We start from the raw sequence: 16647 nt of genomic DNA, 5'->3' as shown, positions 1-16647 counted from the left end.
GGCGCTGCTCGTGGATTGGACGAACGAGGAAGCGGGACCACGACGATTCTTTCAACGATTATCCGCCGCACGCGAGCGCGTATTCGCGAACAAGTAAAATATACGTGTTACACACCGTACGCATCTCTGTTTCGTCTCGTCTCGAATCTCTCTACTCGTTACATGCTCTCTCGCCCAGCGATCGTCCACCTAGCAACCTACCAACCTACCTATCTCTCCGTACCTTCCTGTCTACCTACCTACCCACCAACCTACCTACCTACCTACCTGCCCGCCAGCCTGCCTACCTGCTACCTATCTACCTATCTACCTACCTGTTCGCTTTCTTGCCTGCTCGACCGGCCGGCCGCCGGCCCGTCTGCCTGCTGTTGCTTCTGCTGGAAAAAGCAAGCGTGTTGCGCTCTGCTCTCTTCTCTCGCGTTCTACTCCGTCGGACTGGACGATCGTAGAGACGCACCGTGTAAAGAGAAGCGTTCCCGATCGTTCCGTTGAGTTCCGACGAATTTCCGGCGATTTTTGCTCTGTAGAACTACGCCGATTTTTCGCTGGAAAGAGAGAGAGAGAGAGGAAAGCTGGAGAGAGAGAGAGAGAAAGCTGGAGAGAGAGAGAGAGAGAGAGAGGAGCAGCTTCTCCGGCACACCTGTTCGTTTAGAATGATCGTCGTCGTGAGAAGCGGCGGCGTATCGGTGCGTCGAGTACAAGGACCGCGGGCCCGCCTTCCAGATGTCGGGGACCGTCACGGGGACCGACGAAGACAGCGTCGTCCTCCGCGTATCGCCTCGTTTTTTCGAGGAACCGACGCTCGTTCGCGGGGACGCGTTTCAACCTCGGTACACCGAGGAGTGGGGGGAGGGGGTGCGATCCCGGACTATGGAAAACAGAAGAATTTTGATCGCGTTTTCGTTCGAACGAATCCGGTAAACTAGAGGGAAGCGTAAAGGGTCGATGACCGCGGAGGAACGCGAGTTACGCGTTTGGTCGAGGGTGGGTAGAGCGTCGGCGGCGGCGGCGGCGGTGGTGGTGGTGGTGGTGCTGCTGCTGCTGCTGCTGCCAGCGGTGGTGGTGGTGCTGGGTGCTGGGTGCCGGTGCCGGCGATAGTGGTGGTGGAAGGCAGCGACGGTAACGAACGTAAGGGGAGGCGGCCAAATCGAACTCGAGACGCACGTAAAGAACCTAATAATGTTTCTGGTTCGACGTTGCGTCTCGTCGACGAATGTATGCGCTTTGTTTGCTTCTCTCTCTCTCTCTCTCTGTGTGTGTATATATGTGTATAATAATAATAATAATAATAATAATAATATATATACAGAGAGAGAGAGAGAGAGAGAAGAGAGAGGGAGAGAGAGAGGCAAACAATCGGCGGATATTATGCATAATATATATATACATAATATCCGCCAATTTGATCGTCCAGGTGCTAGGCCCCGAAGGCCGAGAGGGTTGAAACCGCGCGAACGGATGAAACGCGAACGTAGCTCCGGTCTCCGCGGACTACAGGAGCCGACGAGAGCATGGCGGAGCAGAGAACGGGGTTTGATCGCGACGAATCGAAACTCTCCGACGAATAAATTGAAAGAGCGCGTTTCGTTCCCCTTCCATCGCCGCCGTCCGACTCCGCGTTCCGCGTACCATCGGAGAGGTTCTACTACCTACCTACTATCCCCCCACCCCACCCCCCGGTGTGTTCTCGGCAATGATTCAGCCGTGAGCGACGGTTAACGTCGTTTATCTGTTTCCAGAGAAACGAGAACCTCGATTTCGCGCTGAACGTGCCGCAGTCTCATCACCCGACGCCTTATCATCATCAAGAGGGTTACGCCATGGCCGATCAGGTGAGTTCACCCGCGGATCTCGAGCGAAACCGACGAACGGAAAGGGGCCACGAACGCGTGCACGTGGTGTTCCGTCGGGAGCGGACCCTCGTCGAAATAGAATCCGTCGGTGGCCCGGTTACGGGCCCGCGGGGCGCAGAGTCAGCCCGTCCTCCCGCAGATATACGTACACAATATTCGGCCTCTATCTTCTCGCAGAGACATGGTAAACAAAAACAATCGCTGTCCCCGAGAACGACTCTCAGCAGCTTCGCGTTCTCTCTTTCTCTCGTTGTTTGTTTATTCGGTGTTCGACCTATTCGTCACCGCGTTTCGATCTCGAGGGAAGGCTGTAGAAGGGAACGAAACGTGTATACGCGTTCGACACGAAGAGAAAGAAAACCAGCTTTCGATCTCGGCGGAAACACGGTTCTTAGGACCGGGTTTCGAGCGTCGTCCGCGTGTCCCGTGTGATCAGGGGACGAGAGGAATTAGCGATCGCACACCACTCGCAGGTCTAGGCGTCCGTTCTCTGTCCCTCTACCCCGCCCCCTCCCTCCCTCCGCGTTGCTTTCTCGAGTCGTTCTCGGAAGCAGATCGCTAGAGGAACGACGCGGACGGTCGTCCCTCGAATCTGGTCGTTGGATGCGGGCAAGGGCGCGAGAGTGCGCCGCGCCGGGTACGCAGGTACACACTTTGTATTATGTCTATCCTATATTGCGTGTGCGGACGCGAGAACGGCGAGCTGCTCCTCCTCCTCCTCGCTCTGTGTATGCCGTTGACTCGCTTACTCGCTCGTTTACTCGCTCGTTTACTCGCTCGCTCGCTGCGAACACGAAGACACGGGCGAATAGGATCGCGAACCAGCTCGAGAGAGCCACCAAGCAAACCTACCACTGTATCTTGGCGGAGGTATATGTATGTATATAGTAATATATATATATAGGGGCAAAGAGAAGAAAGGGGGTGGAACAGGCGAACCGAGAAAGAAAAGTTTCGACCCGTTGGAGGAAGAAGATGGATAGATGCGTAGTCGATTCGGCGGAGACGGAAAGGGGTTTCGGGGGAGAGTGGGTGCGCGCTGGAGAAGGAGTAGGAGTAGGAGTAAGAGTAGGAGGTAAGAGTAGTTGAAATAGGACGGGATGGGACGGGACGGGACGGGCCGGGCCGGGACGGGACGGGACGGATACGATGTACGCGTACACACGATAGCGGAGGGGTAAAGCGCGCAGCGAAAAGGGACGGGAGAAGAGAAGCGGGAGCGGAACGATAGAGTAAGAGAAACACCGCGAGTTAAGGGGTAACGCGCGATGGGCATGGGGGGAGAGAAGGGAGGCAGAGGTAGGTGTACTCGATCAATAGGCAAGTACGTTCCTTCAAAGGAAAATTCCTGACGCTATTAAATCCAATTTAAAAACTTTTATTCCCCGTACCTCCCGCCCCCCGCCCCCACATACTACATGGCGAATTTAGTTTCCTTTGTTTCCCGCCTCTCCGTGTCGTCCCCCGTGTTGCTGCTGCCACCCGTGTGTGTGCCCCGTGGCCCGTGCCCTGTGGCCCGTCGTGTCCCTTGCGAAACGGCGAGCGCGTTTCGCGCGCTGTGTACACCATACAGCGACGTTTAAACGAGTCGACGAGGAATATAAACGACCGAAAAGCGTCGTCGTCGTCCAACGATATCCGAGAGCCATGTGTATCCGTTTTCGAGAACGACGGGAGCGAGAGAGAGAGAGAGAGAAAAGCGCGGCGAACCGGAGCCGGAGAACCGGAACTGGAAACGGATACGGAAACGGAAACGATCATCATCCAGGTCCGCGAGAACCGGGCCATGTGGAGGCCCCAGAATTTTTCAAGTTTTTCCGATTTCTGTCTTTGTTACGCAAGCTCTTCTTCCCGCGCGTCCACGTTGATTCGCCGATCCGAGCAGGCCGCGCTACCTCGATGCGTTCGACCGTTCGTCAACTTTCCCTTTCTTCGTAGACGTTTCACACGCCCAGCTTCGGCGACGAGGATTTCGATATTCCCTCGATTCATTCTCACTCGCACCAGCAGCAGCAGCATCAACGCCAACAACAACAACAGCAGCAGCAGCAGCAACAACAACAACAGCAGCAGCAGCAACAGTCCCAGCAACAAGCTCAGCACGATCAGATGCATAGCTATCAGGCGCGGGTGAGTCTCGTTGGGACCAGAGAGAGAGTGGGAGAGAGAGAGAGAGAGGGAGAGAGAGAGAGAGAAGTACAAGCAGAGCGCGTGTGAGACTCATTTGAAATTCCTTTGAAACCGATTTCACAGATGATGCAGTCCACCGGCGGTATTCAACAGTCTCCGGACGGATTAAATCTGGACCCCGGAGGATATCAGCAATCGCTCTATCTGCAGCAAGACCATGCGATGCAACCGATCAGCGTCGGGTAAGCCCCCGCGTCGATTCACAGTTTATCGAGATCCAACGGGCCGTGGCCTTTTCCCTACGCGATTAACAAATTTAGTCCGTTGGCTCTTGTCTTATTTAACTCTCGTGTACCGATCACTTTCCAGTATCAGTACAGTAATGTCTCTCTAATTGACGCTCAGATTGTCCGCGATAATTGACCGCACAGAAATGGACAATTTGGGAGGAGGAGATGCGATTATTCGAGCTTTGCGGTATGCTTTTGTAATCACGAATTGTCAACGATTATAAAAACAAGCTTCAAGGCTCGAATAATCGCGTCCCCTCTTCCCAAATTGTCTGTGCGTCAGTAAGGGAGACATTACTGTACCGGGAATTACATGCGTCAGTATGGGAGACATTACTGTAATTCCCGGTACAGTAATGTCTCCCTTACTGACGTTCAGATTGTCCACAAAAATGGACAATTTGGGAAGAGGAGATACGATTATCCGAGCCTTGCGGCTCGTTTTTATAATTGTTGACAATTCGACAAAATTGTATCGCAGACGTCGAAGAGATGTTTCGCATAAGTCAACAACTAAATTTATCCCTCAAACATCTGCCATCGTTTGCAACACGAATGCTAATAATTATGTTCTAAATTATAAGTTGCATTAGAACCCTTTGGCCTACTGTTGCCGGGTCATTTTGACCCAACGCGTTCGAATGGTCATTTTATTGGCCAATTTTCGATTCGATTGCTGAGTCAATGAAATAAATGTTACGCCAAGGATAACGGAAAGACTGATAAGCCAAGTACAGTAATGTCTCTCTAATTGACGCTCAGATTGTCCACAAAAATGAACAATTTGGGAAGAGGAGATACGATTGTTCGAGCCTTGCGATTCGTTCTTATAGTTACGAATTGTCAACAACTATAAAAACAAACTGCAAGGCTCGAACAATCGTGTCTCCTCTTCCCAAATTGTCCATTCCTGTGGACAATCTGAACATCGATAAGGGAGACATTACCGTAATCGTTTGCCAAAGGGCTCTCCGATATCCGTGAAATTTTAACACGTTGCACGACTCGAGTTTTTTCTCACGATTTTTCCGCCGCAAAGAATATCCCGTGGCAACTCACACGTGTCAGCACGGAGCGCGGCCGTTCATCTACAATTTCTATGCGGTCGCAACACACGCGGAAATCGGTAAGCAATCTATAACAACCGCGGATGTTTTTTTAAACAAATACCGAAGAACCAAGCAAGACCCCGTGCGCAAATATTCGACAAATTCTCCAACACTGAATTTGCCGAGCTCTAAAAGCGACTAACTAAACGCGTTGTTGTTCATAAAAAACGACAAGGCTGAATTTATTTGCACGCTCCGCCATTTTTGTTACAACTGATGGACTAATTTAGCCAACAGTTTCTCGAGAAAGTGACCGAGTAATTTCGACAATGAAACGAATGAAAAATGTAAAACCGGCGTGAAGATTTCGCCGACAATGTCGAACACGTGAACGCCAATTTTGAATCACTATGTTCTCGTCTCAGCTCCAGCTACAGTAGCCCGCCTGGTTCGTACGCGCCGATGAGCTCGCCGCGCCAGCAGCACGGAAGCCAGCAGATGATGTTGCTCCAACAACAGCAACAACAACAACAACAACAGCAGCAGCAGCAACAACAACAACAGGCACAGATGCAGCAGCACATGCAGTACATGCACACTCAGCAACAGCAGTTGCAGCAGCAACAGATGCAGTACAGGAGTCCCACAGGGGGTAGTCCGCCGACGATTCAGTCGAGCAGCGTGCCGGAGCCGAATAACAACACGACCACCAGCGAGGACAGCGACGACAGCACGCCGCACTCTGGAATGGTAAGTCGCGAACGATATCACTGTTACCGTGCCGAGTGATCTTCACCGAGTAATAACCATCCGATTCCATCAGATCACCGGGATAAAGCGACCGTCGCCGGAGCCGGCCGACGTCGGCGCGAAGAATCAGAGGAAGCCAAAGTCGCAGAAGAAGAAGAAGAAGAGGGATCCAAACGAGCCGCAAAAGTGAGTAACGCGTTCGACTCCGCGCCTCTTCGCAAGACCAACAGACTCTGCATCGTCGATATATATTTGTTTCAGGCCCGTGTCGGCGTACGCTCTGTTCTTCAGGGACACGCAGGCGGCGATAAAAGGTAAAAACGCCAGCGCGAGCTTCGGCGAGGTGTCGAAGATCGTTGCCTCGATGTGGGACGCTCTGGACAGCGAGCACAAGAACGTGAGTGGCCGTGTTCTCGTCTTCCCCGCGTGTAGCACCAAGCCAGTTCTTGATTCGTTGTTTTGCAGGTTTATAAGAAGAAGACAGAGGCGGCGAAGAAGGAGTACTTGCAAGCCCTGGCCGCGTACAGGGCGTCTCTCGTCAGCAAAGGCGCGGCCGAGAACGAGCAACAGCAGCAGCAGCAACAGCAGCAGGCGTCGCCTCAGCAACAGCAACAGCAGCAACAACAACAGCAACAGCAGCAGGTTCAGTACGCAACGTACGGGAACTACACCGGAACCGGGACCCCCGTGAGCGTCTCGTATCAGGTCTACAGTCCGCAGCCGCAACCACCGTCTCCTCAGCAGCAGCACGCGCATCCGCACCCGCATCAGCATCAACACCAGCACCATCATCCGCATCCTCAGCAGCAACAGCAGATGCAGATGAAAAAGTCGGCTCATCATCTGAGCATGACGGGGAATCCGCAGCAGCAACAGTCGCAGCAGGTAGTAACGCGTCGCTCGACTTTCGTTTTTGCTCGTCGTCAGCGTGTGTTCTCCTCCGTTCTCGTTTCGAAAGCCGTATTTCGCGTATTGATCCTCGTTTCTTGTCCAGAGTCTGATGAACAGCGGAATGGTGTCATCGCACATCAGTCAGCAGTCGCAACAGTCGCAGTCGCAGTCGCAACAGCAACAGCATATGCAACAGCAGGTCTCCCAGCAGCAGTACATGCAGGTGAGCCCCGTCGCTGCAGGGTGGATTAATTTGTCCTTCCAAGGTGATGACCTAACGGTTTGGCGGTTGCGTCGACAGGTGCAGCAACAGCAAGTGCAACAAGTACAAGTGCAGCACCAGTCGCAGCATCACCACCAACACCAACAGCAACAGATGCTGCACGCGAGCCCTCCGAAAGGGGACTCGTTGTCCAGCCCCTCGCCTGCTGGCAGCACGGGCCAGGCGACAATAACCGGGCAAAGACCGGCGTCGAACGCGTGCATTAGGCACGGCTGTCCGAATCCCGCGGTGGCGAATAGCGAATGGGAGGACGAGTACTGCAGCAACGAATGCGTGGTCAGCCACTGCAGGGACGTGTTCACCACGTGGGTCTCCTCGAATCAAACTCCCCAACAGAACTTTTCCACCGTCAAATAAGAATACGTAGAATCATGAAAAAGCGTACGATCATTCGAGCACGCGTTTCGACCGTCGTCGTCGTTCGTTCGTGTTCGATATGAGTATACCTGATCTAAAGCGTGTACATAAATTGACAAAGAGAATCGCGTAGGATCGAGCAACCTAAACCGATGACGCTAATAAAACTCGACTGGTACGCGCAGGCATACGCACGGCTCGGTGGTACGGGACGGAATGTTTTTTGAGCCGTGTTCACGCATCGCGGACCCGACCAGTCACATTTATATCGTTTAATAGCTCTATATGTGTGCAAAACACGCGGCGACGATCCTGTCAACGCGGCAAGAGTATTATGAAATCGCCAAAGTAGCCGATCGAATTGAACCGTAGTTCCGAAGCATCGACGTCGTCGTCCTCCCCCCTTCCTTTCTTCTCGCCCACCCTCCTCCTCGACTTCTTTGAGATTCCCACGGGTCGGAAACGAAAGAACGATTGAATCGAGTGTAAGGAAAAGTGTATCTTCTCTGCAACGTTTCGCTAGCGATCGTCTTAACAATTACGTGTCAACGTAGATCTCGCGCGACAAGCCTGCGATCCGATCGTAGTGCTCGCGCATTAACTGACGCGCACTCGGTTCCCAGGTTCTTTCTGACAAAACTCGTGTTCACGACACAAGATAGAGAGAGAGAATGAGAGAGAAAGAGAGAGAGAGTGGCGGTAACAAGCAATTTATTTTTGTATAATTATACGAATAATCGGTGGAACTATAGCAATACGAAGGATATCGTTAAACGGGCCAAGCGAAGAGCGACGAGCGATCGTCGCCCATCCTCGATCCTCGCCGGGTTTATTCTCGTTGACGACGAACAACTTAGGTGCGTAGAATTTTGTTGAATAATCCCGCAAGCGCCGTGGACACTATTTAACGCGAAATTATACGAATTCGTGCACCCTTCGCGCCACCATTTAAACGCGGAAATCGGGGCGAGGTTGCGGCCGCCGTCTGCGTATGTCCGCGTATTAATCCTTGTCACCCCTTGTCGGCGGCGATGATTCTACGCTCTCTGATAGCTGATTACTAGACAGATGATAAAAAGTATGTGACAAAAGAGAATCGTGAACTCTGCGTTGCCGGTATTTCTATCGATGCAAGCGTTTTTAAACAACCGTTTTTTGGTTTCTTTTTTCCTCGACATCCTCTTGTACATATAGACAAAGAAATATTCCATAGATTTTCAATGCTCCACGATGTAAACATAATCGGTAGTGTACCATACTATGATAACACCCCCCCTCCCCGCCCCTACCCCCCTCGATATATCGTAACAAAAATGTATGAAATATATATATAAATACAAAAAAGGGAAACCGACTCGACACTAAAAAATATGTACGCACGCGTACATGCGAGACACGTACGTATATGGTGCATGTATACGTATAAGCGATTCGCTATTGTATGTACGTATGTATAGATGTACACCGTGACAGCGTAGCGTCACGATACACGTGAATAATACACGGACACGCACACCACACACATACATACAAACACACACACACACGCGTTGCATCCACTCGGCGAGCTGAATCGGACTAACGTAGATAAACCGAGAAAATCGAAGGAGAAAACCAACTGAAAAAAGTTGTCGCGTCGTCGACCACGTTACGGAAGATTCTTCCCATGTTAGTCGTAAATCGCGTCGATATGTATACCGAAGAAAAACAAAAGAAAAAGGCGTAAAAAGAGAGAAAGAGAGAGAGAGAGAAAGAGCGCGCGAGGATGAAAGGAAAGAAGGATAAGTAAAGAAAGAAATGATGGAAATAAATCTAGAAAAGCTCGAATTACTTATCGTAGTGCTAGCACTTTGCGCCGAACGTATGCATACACGCATGCATATATGGGTGTAGGTGTGTAGGTGCGTGCGTGCGAGCGTCTGCCTGCGTGTATGTATGTATATGTACAATGGTGATTCGAATTTCCGACGAGTTGATTTTGAATTTTTTGTTGATTTTCTGTACAAAGATGATAACGATTAAACGAACGTCAGTGTGGAACATGCGTACACGCTTATGGGGGGTTCTCTCGTCGACGAGAGAACCGGCACTCGACCGTGAACTCTCTCCGGGGATCAAGAGACAGCGCGAAAGCGTCGGTAACGTATATGTAACACAATGACTATACCTTTTATTTAAAGTTACTTTACGAGGTACATTTATATACATAAAAAATGTATGATTAATACGTTTAAGCTTACGCAATATAGACATTCGTACACGTGCAATAACGTAATCGTAACATTTGTTTATCATCAACTTTAGCTTCTTATTTCTGGTTTCGATGCGAGTCAACGAATATACATCTAAACTGTATCGATTTTCTACGAACGATACCGGAATGTTTGCAAGTTTCTTTGCCCGAAACTCATAAAACTCTCGTAATTGTCAACAATTTATAAAGGTCTGTCGCACGCGAATGGAACAAGCGGCAACGAAAGAACGTTTGGTCGAGCCGGGTCGAGCTGAGGAAACTGTTTCGGGATTCGAGTCGATGAGCGGAGCCGAGAGGGAGAGAGAGAGGAGTTGCCGTAGCTCTGCGTGTACCATAATGGCGGACGAACACGGTGTGTTGTTCGTTGGTTTGTTCGTCGTGTCGAGGCTCGGCGGATACGAGAGACCAAATGGAGAGGGACAGAAGAATCCGTGGTATTGAGAGCTCGCGACACGAGTCGACCAAAGAATTATTTCGCGCTTGATATTTCCATGATTTTTGGTAAAAACACGAGACGACACGCGGGCGAACGCTTGAGATTCTTTCGGACACGTTCAAGCATGTCCGAACGCATGCGTTCGGTCTTCTTGTACTTCGATGCCCCTAATTAGGGGCTTTCCCAATTACCGCGCGCGATCCACGATATAGACTTCATCCGCGTACATTACAAGCTCTCGCGGGCATCGCTTGTTCGCTTAGTTCGCGTGTGTGTCTCCGTGTTTTCGAGTTTTCGTCAAATGCACGACACAAAAATAAATGCTCCTATTTCAATTACATATTCGTCATTTTCTCTTTCACAGCCATCCGCGCGCCACGCACACATAATACATACACACACGCTCGCGCGCGCGCGCCACAAACAACAGGCGCGCGCGCGCGCGTCACTTTTTCGACAATTTCTCTCATTCACACGCACGCACGCATACAAGATAGACGCACGCAGGCACACGTCATTTAATAATTAAACATAGCTCGTTAAATTTCTTCTTTTTTTTTACAAAATATCACAAAAATCACACCAGCCTTTGTTCACGATAAAACAACCAAATGTTGCTATTCCGTTCGAAGGAAATAGAATCGCTGCATTCGCGCGATACCAGGTTTCGCGACACGGCTTGTATCGTTTCACGCGCTTTCTCCCGATTTTATAGTCTGCGGCTGCTCGATAATAATCTTTCCGTTGCGCTTCCCGGAAACGTCCATCGGCCGGGCGAAATAAGCGTATGACGATGCGGACGCGGAATCGCGGTTAACGCAACGGAGAAGAAAAAAAAACGTTTCCGAGGTCCCTAAAACGCTACTGTCTTTTAAACGAAATCATCGTAGTCGTGACGCGACTCGTAACGGAGGGGAGAGATCGCGCTTCCAGTATCGTTTCCGTCGATTCGTCGAGGATCCTCTCGGAGATAAAAGAGAACAAACTACCATCTGCCGATCGGCCGACGTTCCACGGTCGACGTCACGGAGACTCCTCGCGAACAGGTGGGATTTTTGAAAGGTCTACATTCTTATTAGACGAGTGTATCCGTGTTCACCGTGTCGGATGAATGCAAACGGATGGAGACGAGAAGCGCAACGATGGTCGCGTGATGTCGCGTGACGCCGCGTACAAGAGGAACGGCGCACGACGGAGAAAATTCGGCGTTTATCCGTTGGAGACTAATCGCTCCAGTCGGCCACGGGTTCATTTGCCGTCGTCCTGTTCCATGGGCTCCTCATAGACTTCGCGGGAATGTTCTGAGGTGGTCCTGGAAGAAAATCTTTTTATACAATGTGTCCAAACGTCCTGTTATTTACATTCATATACTTTTACGCTAAACCTACTGAGCTCTAAAAGCGACCAACGCGTGTTGCTTTATAAAAACGGCTTTCTGTCACTTCTTTTATAATGCAAGTTTGAATAACGGGATTCATTCAATCGTTGTACATGACAATCTCAAAAATTCCATAAAATTGAAGTATTTTATTTAATCAAATTGAGAGAGAAAAGCTAAATTGTATAACTTCAATTACTCTTCAATATTCTTATATAAGTTTAGCGATCATCCATTCTTTAGGACACTGTCTTCAAGAACACTTAAAGAGTCCTTTGAGAGGTGGTATTCGATGGTCTGCACTTACGTTAAATTGGTAGGCTGTTGCATGGATAGAGAGGCCATCGCGGAGACCGTCTCCGTTTCGTCGCGTTCCTTCTGGCCGGCTTCGATCGCGCTCATCGACACCGTGTGAGCGTTCACCTTAACGCAAGGCCAGTGCGACATCTGCGTCGCGCGACGAAGGTAGCGAGAACAAGAAGAAGAAACGTTTTAGAGAACGAGACAAAGAGACCAATTCGAAGAGACGAAGGGAGCGCTGCGGAGGGCGGGAGGCGAAGGAGGGGTGCGATCGTACCTGGACGGCGATAGTTTTTTGGAGCGTGTCGATCGCGTTTTGGCAAGGAATCCTGGTGAGCTCTTCTTCCCGAAGTTGGCTAGGCTCGTCGCCGAGCAGCGCCCGCACGCATTCCTGCGCGGAGTCGCAGATGGCGGCCAAATCGTAGCCGCCTTCGAGGGCGAGCACGACTTTGCCGTCCGCCAGGCCGAGAAGCTGTTGCGTCATCTTGCCGAAGCAGGCCGGGCTGACCTTGTAGCCGCCGAGGGGCGCGGCATGGCCGACGGCCGCGTCGAATCCCGCCGAGACGAGCACGATGCTCGGGTCGAACGCCTTGGCGATCGGCATCACGATCGTGCGGAACGCGGCGAGATACTCGGCGTCTCCCATCGGCGGGTTCAGGCCGCCGGACCAGGCGATGTTCACGTTGTATCCGAGTCCCTCGCCGGCGCCGCACTCGGTGGACCCGCCGGTGCCCGGGAAGAAGTTACCTTCGTCGTGCCTGTGTATCGACAGGTACAAAACTCGCGGATCGTCGTAGAACATCTGCTGCGTTCCGTTCCCATGGTGGACGTCCTACGGTACAGAGAGAGAGCAAGAAAAAAACACGGGCCGTCGCCATTGGAGAAGCCGAGAGAGGCGGTCTTTTTTCTTTTTTTTTTCTTTTTTTGTTCGATCCGAGAGGCGGTCTCGTGCGAGCCGAGGGACTTTTGCCGAGGGACTGACGAGGGACCGACGACGCAACGACCGACAAACACCGATATACCATCGATATCGTTAAACCGTGGGTGGGTTAAAACCGTGTGTGCCTCCTGTCCCCCGTCACCCGTCCCCGTGGCACGGAACGCGCCCAATTCGCCGAATTCTTTGGGAGAATCGAGAGAATCGAGAGCTTGTCTTACCCAATCCAATATCATGATTTTCCGAACGTCTAGCTTTTGCTGGAGCAACCTCGCGGCGATAGCGACCGAATTGAAGAAGCAGAAACCCATAGCCTGATTGGTTTCGGCGTGGTGTCCCGGTGGTCGCACGACCGCGAAGCCGTTCTTAATGTCGCCCATGACTGTTTTGAAGGCCAGGTCGACCACGCAGCCTACTGCCATTCTGGCGGCCGGCGCGGTATTCAGTTCGTTCCACGTGGTGTCCGAATCGACGCCCACTCCGCCGCAAGGCAACCGAACGAAACTCTTGATCGGCAGTTGAGAGAGCTTCGAGACGTCCAACTTTTGTCGATTCATCGGATTCGTCCCTGTGCGAAGCACAATTTATTCCCTGTCCGTGCGTCGCCGTCGAGAGGCAACGAAGGCTCGCAACGAAAACCGGACAATCTGGGGATGATCATCGGAGCCAGAGGATCGGGGATCGAGCGGAGCGAAGGAGGAGGGGATGATCGAGTCCAACGACTAGAGGAGATTCTACGAGGCTAACTCACCGAAGAGAAGCGCGTGCGCCTCGCTGTGGCACGTCTGTATCTCTTCGAGGGTTGCCTTGCGCGATCGGATCCGGTCGCATCGTTGAAGCAGACCGGTCTCCGAGAGTCTAGCCCAGACACTCTGCAGTCTGCCACCGTGCTCCGGATGGCCGCGCACCGTTTCTCCGCAGACGCACGCGTGTTTCAGCATTAGCGGGTCGTAGGCCAATCCGGTGGTGGGTCGGTGAGAGGAGGATCGGGCGAACAGCTCGCCTCCAGACTGAGGACCTGTGGAGCAATAAGGTTTTTAATAGAGCTGGCAACTTTATCCGGGTTCCCGAGTACCCATGAGACAGCCGAGTAACTTATAAATCGAGTATATAATCGAGTATCTTATAAATAAGATTGTACAATTAACTACAAGAACTATTACTATTTTAATGGTAATTATTAATTACTTTACTTATAATTAAACTCTAGCACTTTATGATTTGTTATATACTATACCAACTAAATCAAACTGAACTAAATCTGCTTCTTCAAAAAGCTGAAGGACATCAGTCGGATATTGTTTCAATTGTTTGGTCTCAAGCTTCATTAGTATAGATCTGAAGAAATTAAAAATTCGCAAAGCACGTTTTCTAGGTTCTGCAAATATTTCCTTCACTTAAATCTTTTTATAGATAACCGAGTGCTAGGTTAGGCAGCTGTCTCACAAGTCCCAGTTTTAGTTTTAATCATCGTCCTCCAACGTAGTCGAACCAACGGCGAGGATTCGACTCACCCAAGTGAACAAGCGGACTCGAAAGCGCCCTGGACAGAGGTCTGGCGCACGACTGACTGTTTTTCCCGCTTCCAGGTCCTCCGCCACCTCCGCCCCCGCCTCCACCACCGCCCCCGCTACTGCCGTTCCCGCTGTAGGCCGTGGACTCGTTCGAGATCTGAAGGGTATGCCTCATCATGAGGTCCCTCTGCTGCTGTAGAAACTGTTCGCGGTCACGCTGCTGCTTGGAGATCTCGCTTTCCTCCTGCAGATCCTTCTTTCCGCCCGTCAGGTCTATCACCTCGGACTCCTCGGACTCGGGAGCCTCGTCCAGCTGGTTCGCCTGACCCCGAGACCCCACCCGGGTCAACACAGTCTGACGTATCTGCTGTTTCAGGTAGTTGTGCGCTTGCTGCTGGTCGTGCAGCTGCTTCTCCGCCAGGTACTCCTCGTAGTGGGTCTGCGGCGCCATCATGCCGCCCTGTAGCATCGGGTGACCCAACGGCAACGGGGCGGACTGCGTCCTGCCTGCGGACACGAGGGGAGAACCATAGTTAGCGCCGTTCTTCTTGTTCGCGGGTAGGGAAAGAATGATTGCGCGGGGATGAATGCCGAGACGCGCGCTTCCTTTCAATTAGTTCTTTAGCAATAAGCAATGCTGGAGGAAAGGAAAGAGGGAGGGGAGCGTCCTTTTGTCTTGGATTCGCCGGGGTCCTCCGGGTCACCGATTTCCTTTTGAAACTTTATACACTTTTAGACCCCAATAGGTTTTTAGATATGCACGATTAAAGTTTCATTATTATAATGATACTCTGAGCAACTGGTGTTCTAGCCCGTCAATCTCACTATCAGTATCTGGTTGCAACAATGAAACTTCAATTAAAAACATCTAAAGAGAACTATCGAGTGTCTGCTCTTCTAATGGTACACAGATCTATAAATGTACAAAGCCTCTACAAAATCGGCGATCCTTGCACTCTCCTTGCAAGTAGGGGTCGCTGATGGGTCAGGGTAGTGGCGGGAAAGGTGTCGAACAAGTAGCCATCTGCTAACAACCCTTGGAGGTAGCCGCTACAGTCTCTCCGAACCGTTTGGTCTCCAAACACCTACCGAGGCGGCAGGATTGCGTGTACCACCGTTTTTGCTGCGCGTCTCGAGCACTCGCCGGCTCCGGGTTGCCAGTAACAAAGAGAGAACATACTACCTAAAGGCCGGTGACCAGCCTTTTGCAGTCTCGCGTGCGCTACTTGCGTGTCCGTGATCGGCGACGCGGACGTGGCCGCAGCCGCCGCCGCAGCAGCCGCAGCCGCAGCCGCGGCGCTGTGGTAAACCGCCGCTTGCGGGTGTTGCCTGTTCGTCACCGACGGGTGCTCCATATTCTGCATTTGCTTGTGCACGTAGCCAGAATTCCCCGATTCACCCTCGATCACCGTTAGCGACGGGTAGAACGGCAACGTGCCGGGTAACATCTGCCCGGTCAGCGGCATTCCTAGCCTCGCGGTGAACGCTGCCCTCACCTCTGCCTCCGAGACGGTCGCCAACTTAGTGCCGGTCTAGACAAAGAGAAATCCTGTTAGTTTCTTGACTTCAGAGATGATTTAACACTTCGACGGCCGCGCCGGTTACCTCAAAAATTGCATAAATTTGAGGTATTGTATTTAATTAGAATTGAAATGAATGAAGTTAAGTTGTATGACAATTTAGGAAGTCATGATAGGGTTTGAGTGACGCAGCAACCAAAGTGTTAAGCGGGTACAGTAATGTCTCTCTAATTGACGCTCAGATTGTCCACAAAAATGGACAATCTGGGAAGAGGGATCCGATTGATTCTATATATAGCCTTGCGGTTCGATTATTATTACTATTACTATATCTATTATCTATTACTATTACTATACTATATCTATTATTACTATTACTATACTATATTTATTATTACTATTACTATACTATATCTATTATTACTATTACTATACTATATCTATTATTACTATTACTATACTATATCTATTACTATTACTATAATATACCTATTATTACTATTACTATACTATATCTATTATTACTATTACTATACTATATCTATTATTATTATTATACTTATACTTATTATTATTATTACTCGTTTTTATAATTGTGGACAATTTATAACTGTAAAAATAAACCGCAAGGCTCGAATAATCGTATCTCCCCTTCCCAAATTGTCCATTTCTCTGCACAATCTGAGCGTCGGTTAGGGAGACATT

General features: G+C 50.7%; 2 protein-coding genes across 17 annotated transcripts in view; one reads left to right on the top strand and one right to left on the bottom strand.

Annotated features, from left to right (window-relative positions):
- LOC117229887 (uncharacterized) overlaps positions 1-9643 on the top strand; it is a 30989-nt gene extending 21346 nt beyond the window's left edge. The window contains exons 3-12 of one of the 2 annotated variants that reach the window (XM_033486797.2): positions 1740-1832; positions 3792-3983; positions 4107-4225; positions 5313-5399; positions 5748-6072; positions 6146-6258; positions 6334-6469; positions 6538-6957; positions 7067-7186; positions 7265-9643. In XM_033486797.2, coding sequence (XP_033342688.2) covers positions 1740-1832; positions 3792-3983; positions 4107-4225; positions 5313-5399; positions 5748-6072; positions 6146-6258; positions 6334-6469; positions 6538-6957; positions 7067-7186; positions 7265-7603 — 1944 coding nt within the window. In that variant the 3' untranslated portion in view covers positions 7604-9643. The remainder of the gene's footprint in view (positions 1-1739; positions 1833-3791; positions 3984-4106; positions 4226-5312; positions 5400-5747; positions 6073-6145; positions 6259-6333; positions 6470-6537; positions 6958-7066; positions 7187-7264) is intronic. The other variant, XM_033486798.2, reaches the window with a different exon arrangement.
- A 110-nt stretch (positions 9644-9753) lies between these two features.
- The window catches only part of HDAC4 (histone deacetylase 4), a 32433-nt gene continuing 25539 nt past the window's right edge, over positions 9754-16647 (bottom strand). For 12 of the 15 annotated variants that reach the window (XM_033486791.2, XM_033486774.2, XM_033486780.2 and 9 more), the window contains 7 exons: positions 15603-15954; positions 14423-14929; positions 13660-13926; positions 13130-13476; positions 12249-12803; positions 11979-12118; positions 9754-11605 (listed from right to left, as the gene is read on the bottom strand). In XM_033486791.2, the coding sequence (XP_033342682.1) occupies positions 11542-11605; positions 11979-12118; positions 12249-12803; positions 13130-13476; positions 13660-13926; positions 14423-14929; positions 15603-15954 (2232 nt within the window). In that variant the 3' untranslated portion in view covers positions 9754-11541. The remainder of the gene's footprint in view (positions 11606-11978; positions 12119-12248; positions 12804-13129; positions 13477-13659; positions 13927-14422; positions 14930-15602; positions 15955-16647) is intronic. The other 3 variants (XM_033486793.2, XM_033486776.2, XM_076519040.1) reach the window with 1 other exon arrangement.

This window comes from Megalopta genalis, chromosome 2 (assembly GCF_051020955.1).
Source record: "Megalopta genalis isolate 19385.01 chromosome 2, iyMegGena1_principal, whole genome shotgun sequence".
Classification (NCBI taxonomy): Eukaryota; Metazoa; Arthropoda; class Insecta; order Hymenoptera; family Halictidae; genus Megalopta; species Megalopta genalis.
This window is presented reverse-complemented; position numbering and strand designations above follow the sequence as displayed.